General features: G+C 53.6%; 1 protein-coding gene across 1 annotated transcript in view; it reads right to left on the bottom strand.

Annotated features, from left to right (window-relative positions):
• SH3BP1 (SH3 domain binding protein 1) overlaps window positions 1-13,542 on the bottom strand; it is a 30,115-nt gene extending 16,573 nt beyond the window's left edge. Inside the window, exons 1-12 of the mRNA XM_030549295.1 lie at window positions 12,351-13,542; window positions 9,868-9,910; window positions 6,982-7,086; window positions 5,871-5,947; window positions 5,434-5,545; window positions 5,128-5,204; window positions 4,371-4,506; window positions 3,291-3,359; window positions 2,910-3,000; window positions 2,248-2,390; window positions 2,054-2,165; window positions 1,589-1,670 (exon numbers count right to left, since the gene is read on the bottom strand). Of these exons, the coding sequence (XP_030405155.1) occupies window positions 1,589-1,670; window positions 2,054-2,165; window positions 2,248-2,390; window positions 2,910-3,000; window positions 3,291-3,359; window positions 4,371-4,506; window positions 5,128-5,204; window positions 5,434-5,545; window positions 5,871-5,947; window positions 6,982-7,086; window positions 9,868-9,910; window positions 12,351-12,412 (1,109 nt within the window). The 5' untranslated portion in view covers window positions 12,413-13,542. The remainder of the gene's footprint in view (window positions 1-1,588; window positions 1,671-2,053; window positions 2,166-2,247; window positions 2,391-2,909; window positions 3,001-3,290; window positions 3,360-4,370; window positions 4,507-5,127; window positions 5,205-5,433; window positions 5,546-5,870; window positions 5,948-6,981; window positions 7,087-9,867; window positions 9,911-12,350) is intronic.
• Window positions 13,543-15,495: the final 1,953 nt, after the last annotated feature.

The raw sequence follows: 15,495 nt of genomic DNA, 5'->3' as shown, positions 1-15,495 counted from the left end.
GCCTTGGTGTTATCTGGATATGCCATGAACACAAGTCTCTGCAGGCCCTCTGCCAGTTCAGATGGGGTTTCTTCTTTCCCTCTCTTTCTAGCTCTTAGCTGTGTCCTGGCCAGCTCAGGTTGATGGCTATCTCCAAACCACATGTCAAGGGCTTGTACCAGGTCTGGATGACACAGTCTGTTTTTTAGGAGTAAGATCTGCAGCACAATCAGGGCTGGGCCATTTATGTTGTGAGAAACGCCCCTTCCTGTCCTTCCTCCCAGCCATACATTGGTGCTATAATGTTGAGTTGAACCACATAAGCTTCCCAGGGAGTTTTTCCCTCAACGATAGGGGTTTTTTGCCTCATCTGAGCTGGGACAGACCAACCTCTCCCCTCTGGGCCGCTGTGGATTACAAACCGGGTAGAAAACTTGTAAATGTCTGGCCTTCCCCACATCCTCTGGCTGGCTCAATTCCTCATTCAGGCGGCAGACTTTCTCTGTGGTCAGCAACCCTTTGAATTCCTCTGGACCTGAATTTTCAGCTCCTTAAGTCCTTGCGGCAGCTCATCTCAGCTAGCCCCTTCCCAGTTGGCTAAAGCTTGCTTGGCTTCGCTGTCTTGTGGGAAACCTTCTGGATCATGGCAGTCCGATTGTTGGTCACCTCATCAATCTGTTTTATTCCAGCCGGGTGTGTTGCAGCTGGTTTTGCCAACCTGCCCGGGCACTTCATCATTGGTGTTCCAACAAGGATCTCCTCTCGGCCTTCAAGTCGTCTCTGAGCCCTTTCTGGGAAACCTTCAGCTCTTGTCTTAATGCCTTTTGCGACGTCTCCAGCTCCTGTTTGAGGGCTTGTTTTAAATCCTGCTGGCCATTTTTGATTTCTGCAAGCCCTTCCGGGATTTGTTCCATCATGGGTTCCAAGCTCACCAGCTCTCTCCTTGGAAACCAGATCCCACTCCTGACATGAGTGTTGCCCCTTTTCAACCCAAAATGTGAGGCCATGGGCATGGGCCAGTTGAAAGCAGAAGCTGGTGGTAGTCAAGTATTTCTCTGAGGTAGTTTTGTTAGTTACAACAAAGAACGTACAAAATCCTGTGCCTCCGAAACCAGAAGGAATCAAATGGCAGGAAACAGCAACTTTTGCTCACCGTACTAAGAACACCCTTTCCAGCCTGCTGCCTGACCCAAAAAACCTCTCCCCAGGCTTCTTCCAGGGTCAGACTGTCTAGACACTGTGCTTTCAGTTGCTCTTTTCCTCACTGACATGCACAAAACACAACAGTACTCAGCAAAAGCCCTCTGCCCACTCAATCCAAACTCCTGGGGCTGATTCACAATGCCCATTTGTGTTGGTGGGGGGCTTCAGATTAACTCCTCCTGCCAGTCATGTTAATAGAAGAGTGCATTCCGTCCAGTCTCAGAGAGGTTTGTGACCGATGCAGTCATCAGTACCTCTCGGCAGAACGCTATCAATACATCACGCGGGCCAGATCTAGCCTGGGGACCCCTATGTTTGACACCCCTGCTGAAGAGTCCATAATCAGAGAGGTCCTTTTGATAATTTAGCCTGCCTAAGAATGTCCATCTCTCTGGTTCTTTCTTACCAGGCTACTTTAAACCAGTCATCATAGAGTTCAAAGGTCATCAAGGGTTGGGGCAGCTCTCGCAGGTAGGATTTCAGTGCACCTGAGACGGAGGCAAAGGGTCATGCTTTAGAGAAGGGGTTCTCAAACTTTTTTTTGCTCAGAACCCCTTTGAAATTATTTCAGGCTTTGCTGACTCCCCTATACCATGCTGCCCTTACTTCTGCACTGCTGCTGGGGGCTGTGCTGCCTTCAGAGCTGGGCACCCGGCCAGCAGCCACTGATTTCTGGCCACCCAGCTCTGAAGGGCTCTGGCTGACAGTCAGAGCCCCAGCATGCGCGGGGGCTGACAGCTTGCCACCTCCTCATAATAACCTCATGACCCCACTCCCAGTTTGAGAACTGCCGTTTTAAAGCATGCTTCTGAGGCTGCTACTTGTCCAGTCAGCGTCTCCGGGGCCCTTACCTAGGGCCTCTAGCATGTACCTGCAACAGCGTGTGGGTCGGAGTAGAATTCCTCTAGTGCATTGGAGCCGCTGGCCAAGCTGCACTTCAGCTTCCTCAGCACCGAGGCCCCCGCTGCCAACCTGAAGAGTCCCTAGAGGAGGGAGGTGAGAGACAGCATGACAGCAGGACGGACTGGCTGTGGTGGGGGGAAGGAAGCAGCAAGCAGCACCTACCTCCTCCTTCATGCCCGACGCTAGCAGCATCATGACACAGGCTTCAATGGGGAGGGCAATCTCCCGACCCAAAGTCCTCAGGTGCGTTTCCAAAGGCACCCCAAAATACCCTGACACTGGGGAATCCATGGGGAAAGGGGACTCTGGAAAAGAGGAGAGAGATCAGGAGGGGGTGGAGGACAAACCCCAATTGGAGAGGGCGCTTGGAGTCTCTCGTCACCGTCCAACAACCAGCTCGTGGTAAATGAGCTGAGAGGTGTCAGCCCATTTCCTAGCAGGACAGAGGCTCCATATCACCAAACCGCCATCACCATGCCTGGCTGTAAATTGCCCTCCGATTGGCAGATCCAGCAGGGAGGCCGAGGACCAAATGAGCCGTGAGAGACTAACTCTTCTCTCACTCCTAGCTTTGGTCTCTTCAGTGAGGGCTGAGATACGTCAGCAGGGGTCAGTTTGGTGAGCAAAGCTTGCCCTGCTGCGTTCGTACAATCCCAGTGTAACAGGGCGAGGAAGAGAGCTGCCCAGCAAGCAGGCTCAGTGGGAGCTTAGAGAGACCCTGAGGAAGCAGTAGAGAGAATCGACCCCCTCTGCCTACATGCCATGTGTAGCTACTCACACTGCCACCCACAAAACCCTGCCCCGGCCCAGCTTGTCCTACCCACCTGCCTGGCTGTGGGTCTCCTTCAGCTCTGCCAAGACTGTGTCCAGAGATTCAAGAGACTTCCGGTGGTACTGAGCTTGGATTTCCATCAGCTGTCAGACAGATCACAGGCAAACACAGCTTTACTCTGCACAGCGTCTCTCAGAGACACCGGGTCCCGGGGCATTTGACAGGGATGGGTGCTTTCAGATGGAACATGGGATGCAAAGGAAAGTGGTGAAGACGGAACGGGAGCAGCAGGGGAGAAGCCTCTTTTGCCAGCAGCGCCGGGGCGGTGAGATGGGACCGAGAAGATGCCAGAGCAACATGGAGACCCTAGGGGACTTGTACACAATGGGAACGAGCTGGGGGTGAGAGAACAGCACGGGGAGGCGCGACTTACTTTGATGAAGTAGTTAGCATAGCTGTCCTCCTTGGTGGAGAAGTGATAGAGGTCAGCCATGTACTCATCCTGGAGAGGAGATAGAGCGAACATTAACCTTCTCCTCAGCACTACCACAATGAAGGGTCCCCCCCATCAGCCCTCATCATTAACCCCGCCAGTCCCCCAGACAATGCTCCCATAGCCAGATCTGGGCCACGAACACACGGCAGGCTACAGCAAGAGATGCAGGGGGTCTTACTGGTGTTTGGAGCAGAGGCAAATGAAGACAGCACCCCAGAGGAGCTGGCTTGTTAGATTTGGGGTTACACGGGTCAGTGTTCACATTGTCCCTTCAGCCCCCCAGGAAATAAGTCTCTATGCTTTTCTTTGTTATTATGATTGAGGTTGAGACCCCAGCGAATATCAGGATCCCGCTGTGCTGGGTGCTGCATAAGAGACAGTCCTCACGTGGAGGAGCTCACCATCTGGGTCGACAAGACAGACGTAGGCAGAGAGGAAGGCAGGGGTGTCACCGCTAGGGACCAGAGGCACAGAGAACTGAAGCGACTTACCCAAGGTCCCACAAGGAGTCTGTGGCAGAGCTGGGAGCTGAATTCTGATCTGTGGAGTGCCAGGCCTGTCCCTGAGCCACAAGATGGATGTTCCGTTCTACAGTATGTTCCTCTTTGCTGCAGGTTTCTCTGTTCTGTGGTGAGCACCCCACCAACTCTCTTGCAGCAGCTTTAATCTCTGACCACCACACTGCTGCTCTAAAGCCTTTACTACTCTATTACACTGGGGGGTGGAGCTGGCACTGGGGTCCGCTGGCTGTCTACCCCCTCTGGAGTCTGGGACACAGCCATCTTACCAAGGCCAGCACACCACTGGTGCTGGCTGCATCTGGAACAACCCTCTCACTCTAGACAGAGCTCTAGCCTGTAACTAGTGATTGGCTCCTGGGGCCTCCTGGGACACAATCGCTGGAGGTGAGTGGGTCATTGCCTAGCTCTCAGAACGAACCCAGACCTGGCCTCCTTTCCCCCACTTGGTATCATCAGCTTGCCCTCCCTAAAGAGGGCAGACTCGTTTTCCACTCGCCTTACACTGCTCCACCCTTCGCTTCACCTCCTCTTCCTCTTCCTTCAGGTTCTCCAGTTTGATGGCAGCGGACGACCCCCCAGGGCTGGGGCCAGCACCAGTGCTGTTACTGGAGTTCTTGACAGCTTGGTTCAGCCTTTGGGTTGCAAAAGAAGAATCAGAGCCACACCCTGGAAGCCTGATGGTATTTAACACCAGGGATGCGGACACTTGGCTGGAGGGTCTGTGCCTCTCCATTTGCTCTCCTCCATCCACATCAGAACTCTGGCCGATATGTAAATATGCCTAGAAGCAGCAGGGTTGCCCTTCTCTTTCCCCTTGACAGAGCATTTACTTGTGGGTTAAACCCTCCATTTCTGCCCCTGGCACAGGATTTGCTCATTCAGAATGTGTGAACATAGAGAATCCCCACCCCACCACCACCATTCCTGGAACCAGGACCTGTCCTGCTAGGGGCATGGACATAGCCCCTGCACCAGCTGGGCTCACCCATACAAAGAAGGGCTGAACATTTTGCTGTCCCAGGCGACTGCCTGTTCTGATTGTATAGCAGAATCCACAATGTCTTTAACAGGAAGGGACTTCACAAGTGCACACTGCACGCACCTCGACTCATCCTTGTGTGTCAGAGACTTAGCTGCACCCTCAGATCAGTGAGGGTCTGTCAGCTCCAGCCCCTCAATCCCCACTCTCCACTCTCAGGGGGCAATCATCTGGATCACAGCTGCAACCCACCACTCTCCCCCTTGCTCAGTACCTGCCCTTGATGGAGTTCCAGTCCAAGATCAGCTTCTGAAGATTCTTCTTGTGTTTCAGGATGACAGGCAGCTCCTCCTAGCCAAGATTGGATGAGGGAGTTAGTTACTGATCCTACCTCTGTGCTGCCAGGAATGGCTGCGTTTGTGCTGCATTTTGTACAGTCACTAAGAGAGAGAGGCGAGAAGGTGGGGGGAGAGCAGAGGTGGGCCAGTGAGCACAAGCAGGCAGGAGAGATGGAGGGAGAGTGAGCAAAGAAGGGATGGGGAAAGCAAAGATAAGAGAGAGAGAGAGAGATCAGGGCTACCTCACTCAGTTTATTCAGAGGCTGTAGGACATCTCTCTCTAAGGTGATTTCAAACTCAGACAGGACTTTGGCTAGCATGCTTTGTATGAAGCAGCTCATCTCTAGAGCTCTCCTGCAGGAATGGAAGGGGAGAATCACAGCAGGCCCCAAACACCCTATCCCTCTCCCCCCAGGGGTAGTGCACCAGGGAGGCAGGCAGTGCCAATCCCAGCACTAGTTCCCAGATCCTGGTGCACTCGGAGGTCAAGAGCACAAATCCCCCAGCGAGCATGCTCAGAGGCGGGGTGCTGCCCTGTGGCTGGCAGTGTTAACCTTGACACAAGTACTCAGAGGATCTGTCTGGGAGCATGAACCCCTGAACCAGTGCCCTGGGAAGTGTGCACTGATTGTTCCATATGCACTAATACTTTTCAGGGCTTTTCCCTGTGGGCACTTACCCAAGGCTGGAATCGGTGTCCAGTTCTTTGAAACTCTCAGCCATAGTGATGGAAAGAGCCATCAAGGGCAGCTTCTTCTGCACAGAGCCAAGGAGAGAGGGGGCGGGTGGGGGGGAGGAGGAAACAATGAGCAGACATGTCAGATCCTCCCTCCCACTTCCAGTGTGGGAGTGACACCTTCAGCACCACAACCTGATGATGGCAGGGCCAGCCAAGGAAGTGCCACCTCACACAGGACACATTTTACATCTGTCCCCACCTCACAGTCCCTCCTCAGAATCCTCCTCACCAGCATGAGAATCAAAGCAGAAGCCAAGGAGATACACGGGAGGGGTTATGATGCAAACAGCTACTATGGTCTTTAACGCTCCATAACCCTGCCTCGCTCTCTCCAACTAATCCCCACTCTGCAGCGGTCCCGCTAGTGCAGAGTCCTTCAACAGCTAGTCTGGATCTGTGTGCCCCACTCCAGAATGCTGGAGTCTAGGGAGCTGTACCATGGAGGAGGAGATTACCCTGAGTGGAGTGTGATTATTCAGGGTCAGGACCCCTTCACTCTAGGACAGGCATACTACATGGGATGTCAAAGTACTGTCACATCTGAGGTGAAAGGTTCTGCATCTTATTCCTCCGTGCATACAGTCTCCCAAACCAGCTCAAAACCCATGGCAATTTAGAGGAGAAAAGGTCTTTTATTCATTCCCCAGCCCTCTAAGCGCTGTAGTTCCAATCTGGGAGCAGATCAGAACCAGTGACTTAGAGGAGAAACATTCTCCATTCCCTTCCTAGCCCCCGGTAACAGCCAGTCTCACCCCAAGGCTCTAGCAGAAGCAGTGACCTAGCTGTGAAAGCTCAGCATTCCACTTCCCCATTGCCACCACCTCCTGATCTCTCCAGAGCACAGACCAGACCCTCCACGCTGGAGGGGAATAAATGTGACACTGTAACACTCAGGTCTCAGGCGTTTTGCACCCTTGAAGCATCTTCCACCCAGCAGAGTCTCGCATGGAGCGGCTGGGAAGGGCTGCTGGGGGACGGGCTGACATCCTCTTCATGCGTAGGCTGAAGAGGCAGCTTGCCGGGGAGCAGAGTGTGGGGCAGAGGCACTTACCACTCGTTTTTCCATGTCTGCACCGCACTGCCCCTGCAGGCACGCCTGGAGCCTCTTGGACACATTGTGCGCTGCCCGTTTGGCTGGCTCGATTCTCTGCTCAATCTGGAGAGAGGGAAGAGACTGGGAAGCGGGTGGGGCTGGGCTGGGAGATTCCCTTCCCCAGTCACCCCTCAATGTATCAGGTTCCAGGGTCGCCTTGGGATCTCTCTGCTGAGGTTTCCAAGATGAGAAGGCAACTGTGAATTGAGGGAAGAGAACTTCCCTTCTTCCGGAGGGCACAGGGTGACCCCCTCTGCCTATTGACATCTATCCATGTCCCTCTGGTGCCTCCCCTGTGTGTGGGGGATCTGGTGAGGTGTTGTGTCCCCATCCCACACCACCGCCAGAGAGGGATGGAGGGATGGACTCTGAAGTCTTGCCTACACTACAGGTACAGCCTGTTTGCATGGTGACCCTGTTCTACCACTGCTTGATCTTGGTAGATGTTACATAGTTTCCTTAATGTGGTTATAACATGGTTTTGTCTGATCAACACAGGAAAAACCAACCCATGGTCCAGCGTGGCCAGGCTATGTTGTAACGGGGGTCCCTAATGTGGCTAGAAACAAGGCCTCAGCAGCAGAGCTAGCATGGGAGGCAGGGCTCGGGCTTGAGGTTAGCTCTGTCCCCCGCTGATGTAATCAAGGAGGCTTGTTAGATGTGAAAATTGCTTTGCTACTGTAACTTGACCCCTCTGTCTTCAGGCAAAGAAAGAAAAAACTCTAACAAGAAACATTTGTCCTTTTAAAATTCTGCTGTGCTTTTAGTTCAAAAATGATCCCACCACTCTGCCACCATGTCAGGGTTCCTTCCCCACTCTGAACTCTAGGGTACAGATGTGGGGACCTGCATGAAAGCCCCCTAAGCTTATTTCTACCAGCTTAGGTTAAAACCTGGTATGCTGCCACCACCAAGTGATTTAACAAGAAACAGGGAAAGGACCACTTGGAGTTCCTCTTCCCCCAAAATATCCCCCCAAGCCCTTATACCCCCTTTCCTTGGGAGGCTTGAGAATAATATCCTAACCAATTGGTTACAAAGTAATCAAAGACCCAAACCCCTGGGTCTTCGGAGAATGGAAGAATCTGTCAGGTTCTTAAAAGAAGGATTTTATTAAAAAGAAAAGGTAAAAATCATCTCTGTAAAATCAGGATGGAAAATAACTTTACAGGGTGATCAGATTCAAAGAGCCCAGAGGAACCCCCTCTAGCCTTAGTTTCAAAGTTACAACAAAACAGGGATAAACCTCCCTCTAGCAAAGGGAACATTCACAAGTTGAGAAAACAAAGATAAACTAATACGCCTTGCCTGGCTGTTCTTTACAAGTTTGAAACAGAAGAGACTTGTTCAGAAAGATTTGGAGAACATGGGTTGATGTCTGGTCCCTTTTAGTCCCAAGAGCGAACACCCCCAAAACAAAGAGCACAAACAAAAGCCTTCCTGCCTCCCACCCAAGATTTGAAAGTATCTTGTCCCCTTATAGGTCCTTTGGGTCAGGTGTCAGCCAGGTTACCTGAGCTTCTTAACCCTTTACAGGTAAAAGGATTTTGGTGCCTCTGGCCAGGAGGGATTTTATAGTATTGTACACAGGAGGGTTATTACCAGGGCCGATGCAACCATTTAGGTGACTAGGCGGTAACCTAGGGCACTAGTATTTGGGGGGCGGCATTTTTTTCAGCAGTGACCACGACGTCTGGATCTTCGGCCGCTCCGGTCGCGGCCGGCATTTAGGAAGAGGGATCTGGGGCTGGGGTGCGCAGGGAGGGCCGCCTGCAGCAAGTAAGGGAAGTGGGGGGCAGCACACAGGGGAACTCCCCGACTCCAGCTCATCCCTGCTCCATGCACAAGCACTCCGAGCACGCCATCACTGCTTCACGTCTCCCGCCTCCCAGGCTTGCGGTGCCTAAGCTGATTGGCCCTGCAAGCCTGGGAGGTAGGAGAAGTGAAGCAGCGACGGCGTGCTCAGGGAGAAGGCGGAGCAGGGGTGAACTGCTTCACTTCTCCCACCTCCCAGGCTTGCAGTGCCAATCAGCTTAGGCGCTGCAAGCCTGGGAGGCGGGAGAAGTGAAGCAGTGATGGCGTGCTCGGAGTGCTTGTGCATGGAGCAGGGGTGAGCTGGAGTCGGGGAGTTCCCCTGTGTGCTGCCCCCCACTCCCCTTACTTGCTGCAGGCGGCCCTCCCTGCGCTCCCCAGCCCCAGCTCCCTCTTCCTAAATGCCAGCCGCGACCGGAGCGGCCGAAGATCCAGCCGTCGTGGTCACTGCTGAAAAAAATGCCGCCCCCCAAATACTAGTGCCCTAGGTTACCGCCTAGGTCACCTAAATGGTTGCACCGGCCCTGGTAACAACCCTCCTGTGTACAATACTATAAAATCCCTCCTGGCCAGAGGCACCAAAATCCTTTTACCTGTAAAGGGTTAAGAAGCTCAGGTAACCTGGCTGACACCTGAACCAAAGGACCTATAAGGGGACAAGATACCAGGGCAGAGGGTGGGGGATAGGGAGCTGCCATGGGGGGGGGGGGTCACCTCAGGGCGGAAGCTGCCGCGGGGAGGGGGCATCTCATGGCCGGGGCTCGGGGACGGGGGAAGGCACAAGGTGGAAGTTTCGCCTACGGCGCGAAACATCCTTGCACCGACCCTGGTTGTTACCCTTCCCTTTCTAGTTATGACAGAGGCCTATCACCCACTGCTCCATTCCAGGATGCAGAAAAATCCAGGCTGAGGCTGCCCTGTGACTTTGATATAAACACAGAGAGAGAGGAACTCTCATGCAGACACACCAGATGTTCGCCTGACATGCAGGCACAGGCCCACACATGCCCACGGACCAAACCCAGGCCTTACCTGCAGCAAGTCTTCAGTCAGGAACTCGGCTGTTTCTTGGGCTCTGGGGAAGAGGGTGTGGGAGGGAGAGAGAGACTCATTACACTTGGTGACCTCCAGCCAGCCTCCTCAGGAGGGAGGGCACTGAACCACAGCTGCTCTGGGTCAGTCCAGGGGGATGGGAGATGGTGGATCCTGGGTCACCTCATCTAAAGCTGGGCTTGACTAAGAGGAGCTTTCAGGTGGGCCCACAGGAAGCGGATGTGAGGTGTGGGAATGGCTCCCACCCTGAGAGCAGAGGGGGCTGGGACCAGGGCCGGCTCCAGATACCAGCTTATCAAACAGGTGCTTGGGGCGGCCACTCCAGAGCAGGGCAGCACTTTCAGGTATTTGGCAGCAATTCAGGCAGGAGGCATAGCTTAGTGGTTTGAGCATTGGCCTGCTAAACCCAGGCTTGTGAGCTCAATCCTTGAGGGGCCCACTTACGGATCTGGGGTAAAAATCTGGGGATTGGTCCTGCTTTGAGCAGGGGGTTGGATTAGATGACCTCCTGAGGTCCCTTCATATTCTATGAATTTGGCAGAGAATCCCTCATTTTTGCTGGGAGCAAAGGGCCTGCCACAGATTGTGATCACAGGGTTGTTTTTTTTTGGCTGCTTGGGGCAGCAAAACCCCTGGAGCTGGCCTTGGCTGGGACTCAGGGACGGGGTAGACTGATAGCACTGGAGGTCCATGCTGGCTCCTTCTCAGCTGAACGAGGGATCTAGGCCAAGATTTTCAGAAGTGTCTAGTGATTTGGGGCACCCCACCAGAGACACTTGATTGTCAGGAGGTGCTGAGCTCCCAGCCCCTAGTGATCAGGGCCCTACAAGACCTGTCGGGGTTGGACACCCAAAATCACTAGGCACTTGGGCAGCTCTTGGTTCTTCTCTTCCTCCTCCTCCCAGGGGCTGCCCCCAGAGTCCATCCAATCCAGGGTTTTCTTCTTTCAGGGACTGTGCCCAGAGTGAAGGGCAGGTGAAGCGGAGAAGCAGCAGTGAGAGGGTGGGGTGCCAGTGGTTAAAGAGGGCTGACAATTAAAGAGGGATGTCAGTGGGATCCCACAGCAGGTTGAAGAGGGGAGGTGCTGAGGTAGATCTGTAGCCTCTGAGGGGGCCTTGTAGCTGGGTTGAACAAGCTGATGCTCTGTCAGGCCCTAATGAAATCTCCTGGCTGGACACAGCTGGGAACCCCTTTAATGCAGAGAATGTGTGGAGAAGAGAGGCACTGCAAGTGCCCTAGTCCTTACACAGGGGGAGGGGGAATTGAGGGAGGGGACTGCTTTGGGCTAAGGGGAGAGGGAAGAGCCTGCAGCAGTATAACCTACTGCTCCCAGTGAAAGACCCACTCGCCTGGCCTGGGGGTTCAGAGAAACAGTGAAATGAGTTTAAGCCATTCTCAGCCTCTTGACATTTAAAAAAACAATGTGTGTATGTGTGTGTGGGAGTGAGAACCGAGACGGGAGAGCCCAGCCCTGCCAGGGCTTTTCAAGATTTTGCAAGAGGAACAATTGGACAGAGAGAAAAACAATCTAGCAGAGGTGGCACTGGGCTGGGGAACAGCAGGAATGGAAATACAGTTGGAGACCCAGAGAGGAAAGGAGAGCAGGGCATATGCCCGAAGCCCCCTCCCTTCTCATCAGCCTACTGAGACACTCCCCGTTCCCCTCTCCACCTCAGGCAGGCTTTTCTGAGACACTGGGGGATACAAGAGGAAGCTCCCATAGCACCATGTGGAGGATTCAGCTCCAAAGTGGGCCTACAGCCCAGGAGGGAGAGAAGCCCTGGTAGGGAATGTTCCTTTCTCTTGTTACTCCTTTTCCTGCATCCCTGTTCCTCTTTGCCCCAATGGGGCCTGGGGGATTCCCTCTGCTGCCAACTTCTACACTTCCCTGGTCTCACCCCCTGGCTGCCATCCTGCTGCACAGAGGGGCACAATGCGACAGGATCTCCCTGCCTAGCCTTCAGGCTTAGGGTCACCACCTGGCCTGATAATCATGGGGCTGAACCACACCATTGAAGCTGAGGTTACAGGGCAATTTGGGGTTTGACTGGATGGAGGGGCCCTGCTGCTTGGTCCAGCAGGAGAAGTGGAGCCAGCCAGCAGCTCTTTGTTAACCTGGCTTTATAAATGACCAGAGGGAGTCGCTACTGAGCAACATCGCTGCATCCCTCCGGCTCTTCCAGCTAAGAGGGCCGAGTTAACCAAGTCTCCCTGGGGGTTAGCTAAAGCTTCCCCACAACTGGGGCTGCTCTAAGCAACCCCGGCCCCCTTCCACAGTCTCTCAGTCACAGGGCCTCAGTGGCCATCACAGCTTCTTCCCCGGCTCCGGGCCAGGTGCGCGTCCGGCCTTCGACCTGCTGGAAGGCTGGGTGGTGGTGGTGCAATGCTCTCCGGTGCAGCTTCCTGCCCTCCCTGGCAGCCCTGCCAGTGGAAAGCTGAAGGGCTCGAGGCTGGGTCCTTACCGTCCTGTGATGCCGGGATAGGAGAGCTGCTGCCGCATCCGATTAAACTGCCTCTTCATCATCTTGGGAGCAGAGAAGAGAGCGCAGCACTGACCGCCCCCACGAGTGGCTTCCCCTACTCAGCACCAGCCAGCTGCACTTGTCATCGGAGGAGCCAGAGCCCGCTGCCTCTTCCTCCCCGCTGCGCTTCTCGTTACTTCCCTCTCTCCTCTCCTCCCTCCCCACTCGCTGTTTTCTCTCCTCCTTTCTCTCTGTTCTGACTTCGCTTCAGACTCCCGCCCTTTTCTCTCCTCCCTCCTCCGGTTCTCTCACTCCTTGCTCATTGGTGTCCTGCCTCCCTTTTCTCCTCTAGCTCCTTCTCTCACTTCTCCTTCCTTCTCATTCTCTCCTTGGTTTCCTCTCTAGTCTGGTTCCCACCCTCACCCACCCCCTGTCATTGCTGAGCAGGTAAGAGCAGTCAGCACTCCTGTTGCTGCTCTCTGTTCCTGTCACCACCCCGCAAGTATAAATAACTTCAGCCAAGCCTTAAAGGGGAAATATTTTTACAGCAAACACGTAACAAGGCAGAACAAGCATCCGTCACCGCCTAACCAGAGCGCAGGGCCCACACGCTCTTCCTCTTGTTTCCCACTCGCTGTCTCTACTGGTGCTTCCTTTGCCTTCCTTACGCCTTGTCAACTCACTTGGGGACTCAGGCAATTGATCCCACTAGCTAGAGACAGGCACAGAGTGGGCAGGAGGCAGGTTAGCTTCCCAGCAGCTCTGCCAATGCACCTCAGTTGGGACCCACAGCCTCCCAGCTGTACCTTGAATCCCTGGCCAGCTCTGCCAATGCCCTTCATTCCTGGCTTTTGGTCAGATGAAGAGTTTATTTGCCAAAAAATGCAGTTTTGGTTGATCCCAAACCATTTGTGAATTTGACACAAATTCACCAAATTGGTTTGGCCATTTTGGTGCTATTCATAAAGTGGGGGAACCTCAGTCTCTTCTAGCCCTGTGGTCAAGGTGCTTCCCTGGGATATGGGAAGTTCAACCCCTCCTTGGCCTGAGGTGAAGAAGGGCTTCAAAAATAGGGCTCCCACCCTGCAAGTGAACACCCTTACTGCAGGGCTATGGGATAGTCTGGGGTAGTCTCTGCTCCTGCTCGCCTATTGAAGCTGTTCCACTTTGTATAAATAATTAGCCATTGGAGCATGGACTTGATTCTCCCATTACCTAGGTGAGTGCCCTTACCCCCATGCTGTTCCCTCCCCCTCCCACATGACTATCCATTGTTATTCATTATGGCAACTCATGGTCATGCCTAATGACCATGAGTATCCATACCAAGGGAGGATGACTTTGTAATCTGGTGGTTAGGGTCTTCCTGCAGGATATGGGAGACCCAAATTCAAATCCCTTCTCCATGTTAGGAAGAGGGGGAATTGAACCCGGCTCTCTCATCTCCCAGGTAGATGCCCTCACCCCTGAATGTTATAAACGGGTGAAAGTTATAAGGAGTGCACTTTCTTCTGTTTTGTGAAGCTTTCTAAAGGCCTGAACCAAAACGTGTTGGGTCCAACACCGTGTGTCATGCACCCCAAATGGATTTGTTTTCAGTTTGCTGACTTTTTCCTGTGATTGCTATTTTCAGATTTGATTCAAGCCAAACCATCATTTCCCCTGAAACTATCAGCAAACCATCATATCAGTTATGCACCCAGCTCCACTCCTAACCTGCTGCACTTCCTACTATTCAAGTCCAGTCCAGCCCCACACCACACCCACAGGTCTTTCGGTGCGTCGCCCTCCTGCCCTGAACTAGCTGCTATTCCTGTCCTGCCCTTGCAGCACCTCCACTCTGCCAATACGCCCCCGTCCTGGCCAGCAGCAGTCCCTTCTGTTACAGCCATGATCTCCTCCCCTCCTCACTCCTGTTGTATGGCCCATCTAACAAGGCAAGGATGGTCATTTTCTATGTACAGCACCTTGCACAATGAGGCACCAGCTAGGTGCAGCTGTAGTAATAAATGATAGCCCATTGCAGTCCTGGGAGATCTCCCCCAACAGCTGTCAGTGTACCTTATGCCTGATCTGCAGCTCCTGATAGGGTGACCAGACAGCAAGTGTGAAAAAATCAGGACAAGCAGTGGAGGGTAATAGGAACCTATATAAGAAAAAGACCAAAAAATTGGGACTGTTCCTATAAAATTGAGACATCTGTCACCCTAGCTCCTTGTGCTATTCCTGTCCTGAGACCCCCACCCCAGTCCTGATCTGCAAACCCCTTGCCATTGCAGCAAGGGGACTGTATTCTGTACCCCCAGAGTGATAATAGTGGTGCTGTAGGTTTAGGCTGGGTTCCTAGGTGTTGCATGTGCACCCTGTAGAGAGGCTGTGGCAGTGAGCTCACCACCGCTTCATCTGTAAGGTGCACTGCAGCACTTCCCACTCGCATGTCTGCAGCAAACCAATGGCAGGGGACCGCAGTGTTGCAAACACCCTGCTCCAAGCGCAGTGGGCAGCTCAGCACTCAAGCTGTCAACTGCAAACTCCCTTGGTGCCTTCCTCTGCAGAGCCCAGCCTCCCTAGCCACAGCCCGCAGCTGCAGGGCTCTGGGACAGGCGGCAACCGGGCCCAGCTCTTACCCTCCCATTCACTTGATTTGCATGCTAGAGAGAGACACAATCTGCTAGACCAGGGATTTCTTTCTCTGCTGCAAGATCATTCCCAAGCCCCCCAACAGCCAGGAGCAGCCCGGCCATAAAGAGAACTTAGGGAGGAGCTGTGGCCAGCCTGCATGGTCAGTGAGAAAGCACAAAAGCTGGGACAGGAAGTAGTCAGTGTGTGTGTGTGTGTGTGTGTATATAAAGAAATACACTGTGTAATTGTCAAGGAGGGAGAGAGGCAGGAAGTTGTGGCCCACCTGACACCATCCCCATGCATGGCTCAGGGCTAAAATAAATAGCAACCCCTGAGCCCTTATATGGTACTATGTGCCCAGAGATCTCATTGAAGTAGTCATCATCATCCCCATTTCCCAGAGGAGAAAACTGAGGGGTGGTCACCCAGTACCCCAGAGCAGAGCTAGGAGCAGAACCCAGGGTTCCTCGCTTGCAATCCAGTGCCCTACAGCCCAGACCATACTTGATCCACAGAGGTTAGA

The sequence above is a fragment of the Gopherus evgoodei genome, chromosome 1 (genome assembly GCF_007399415.2).
Source record: "Gopherus evgoodei ecotype Sinaloan lineage chromosome 1, rGopEvg1_v1.p, whole genome shotgun sequence".
In the NCBI taxonomy this organism is placed as follows: Eukaryota; Metazoa; Chordata; order Testudines; family Testudinidae; genus Gopherus; species Gopherus evgoodei.
This window is presented reverse-complemented; position numbering and strand designations above follow the sequence as displayed.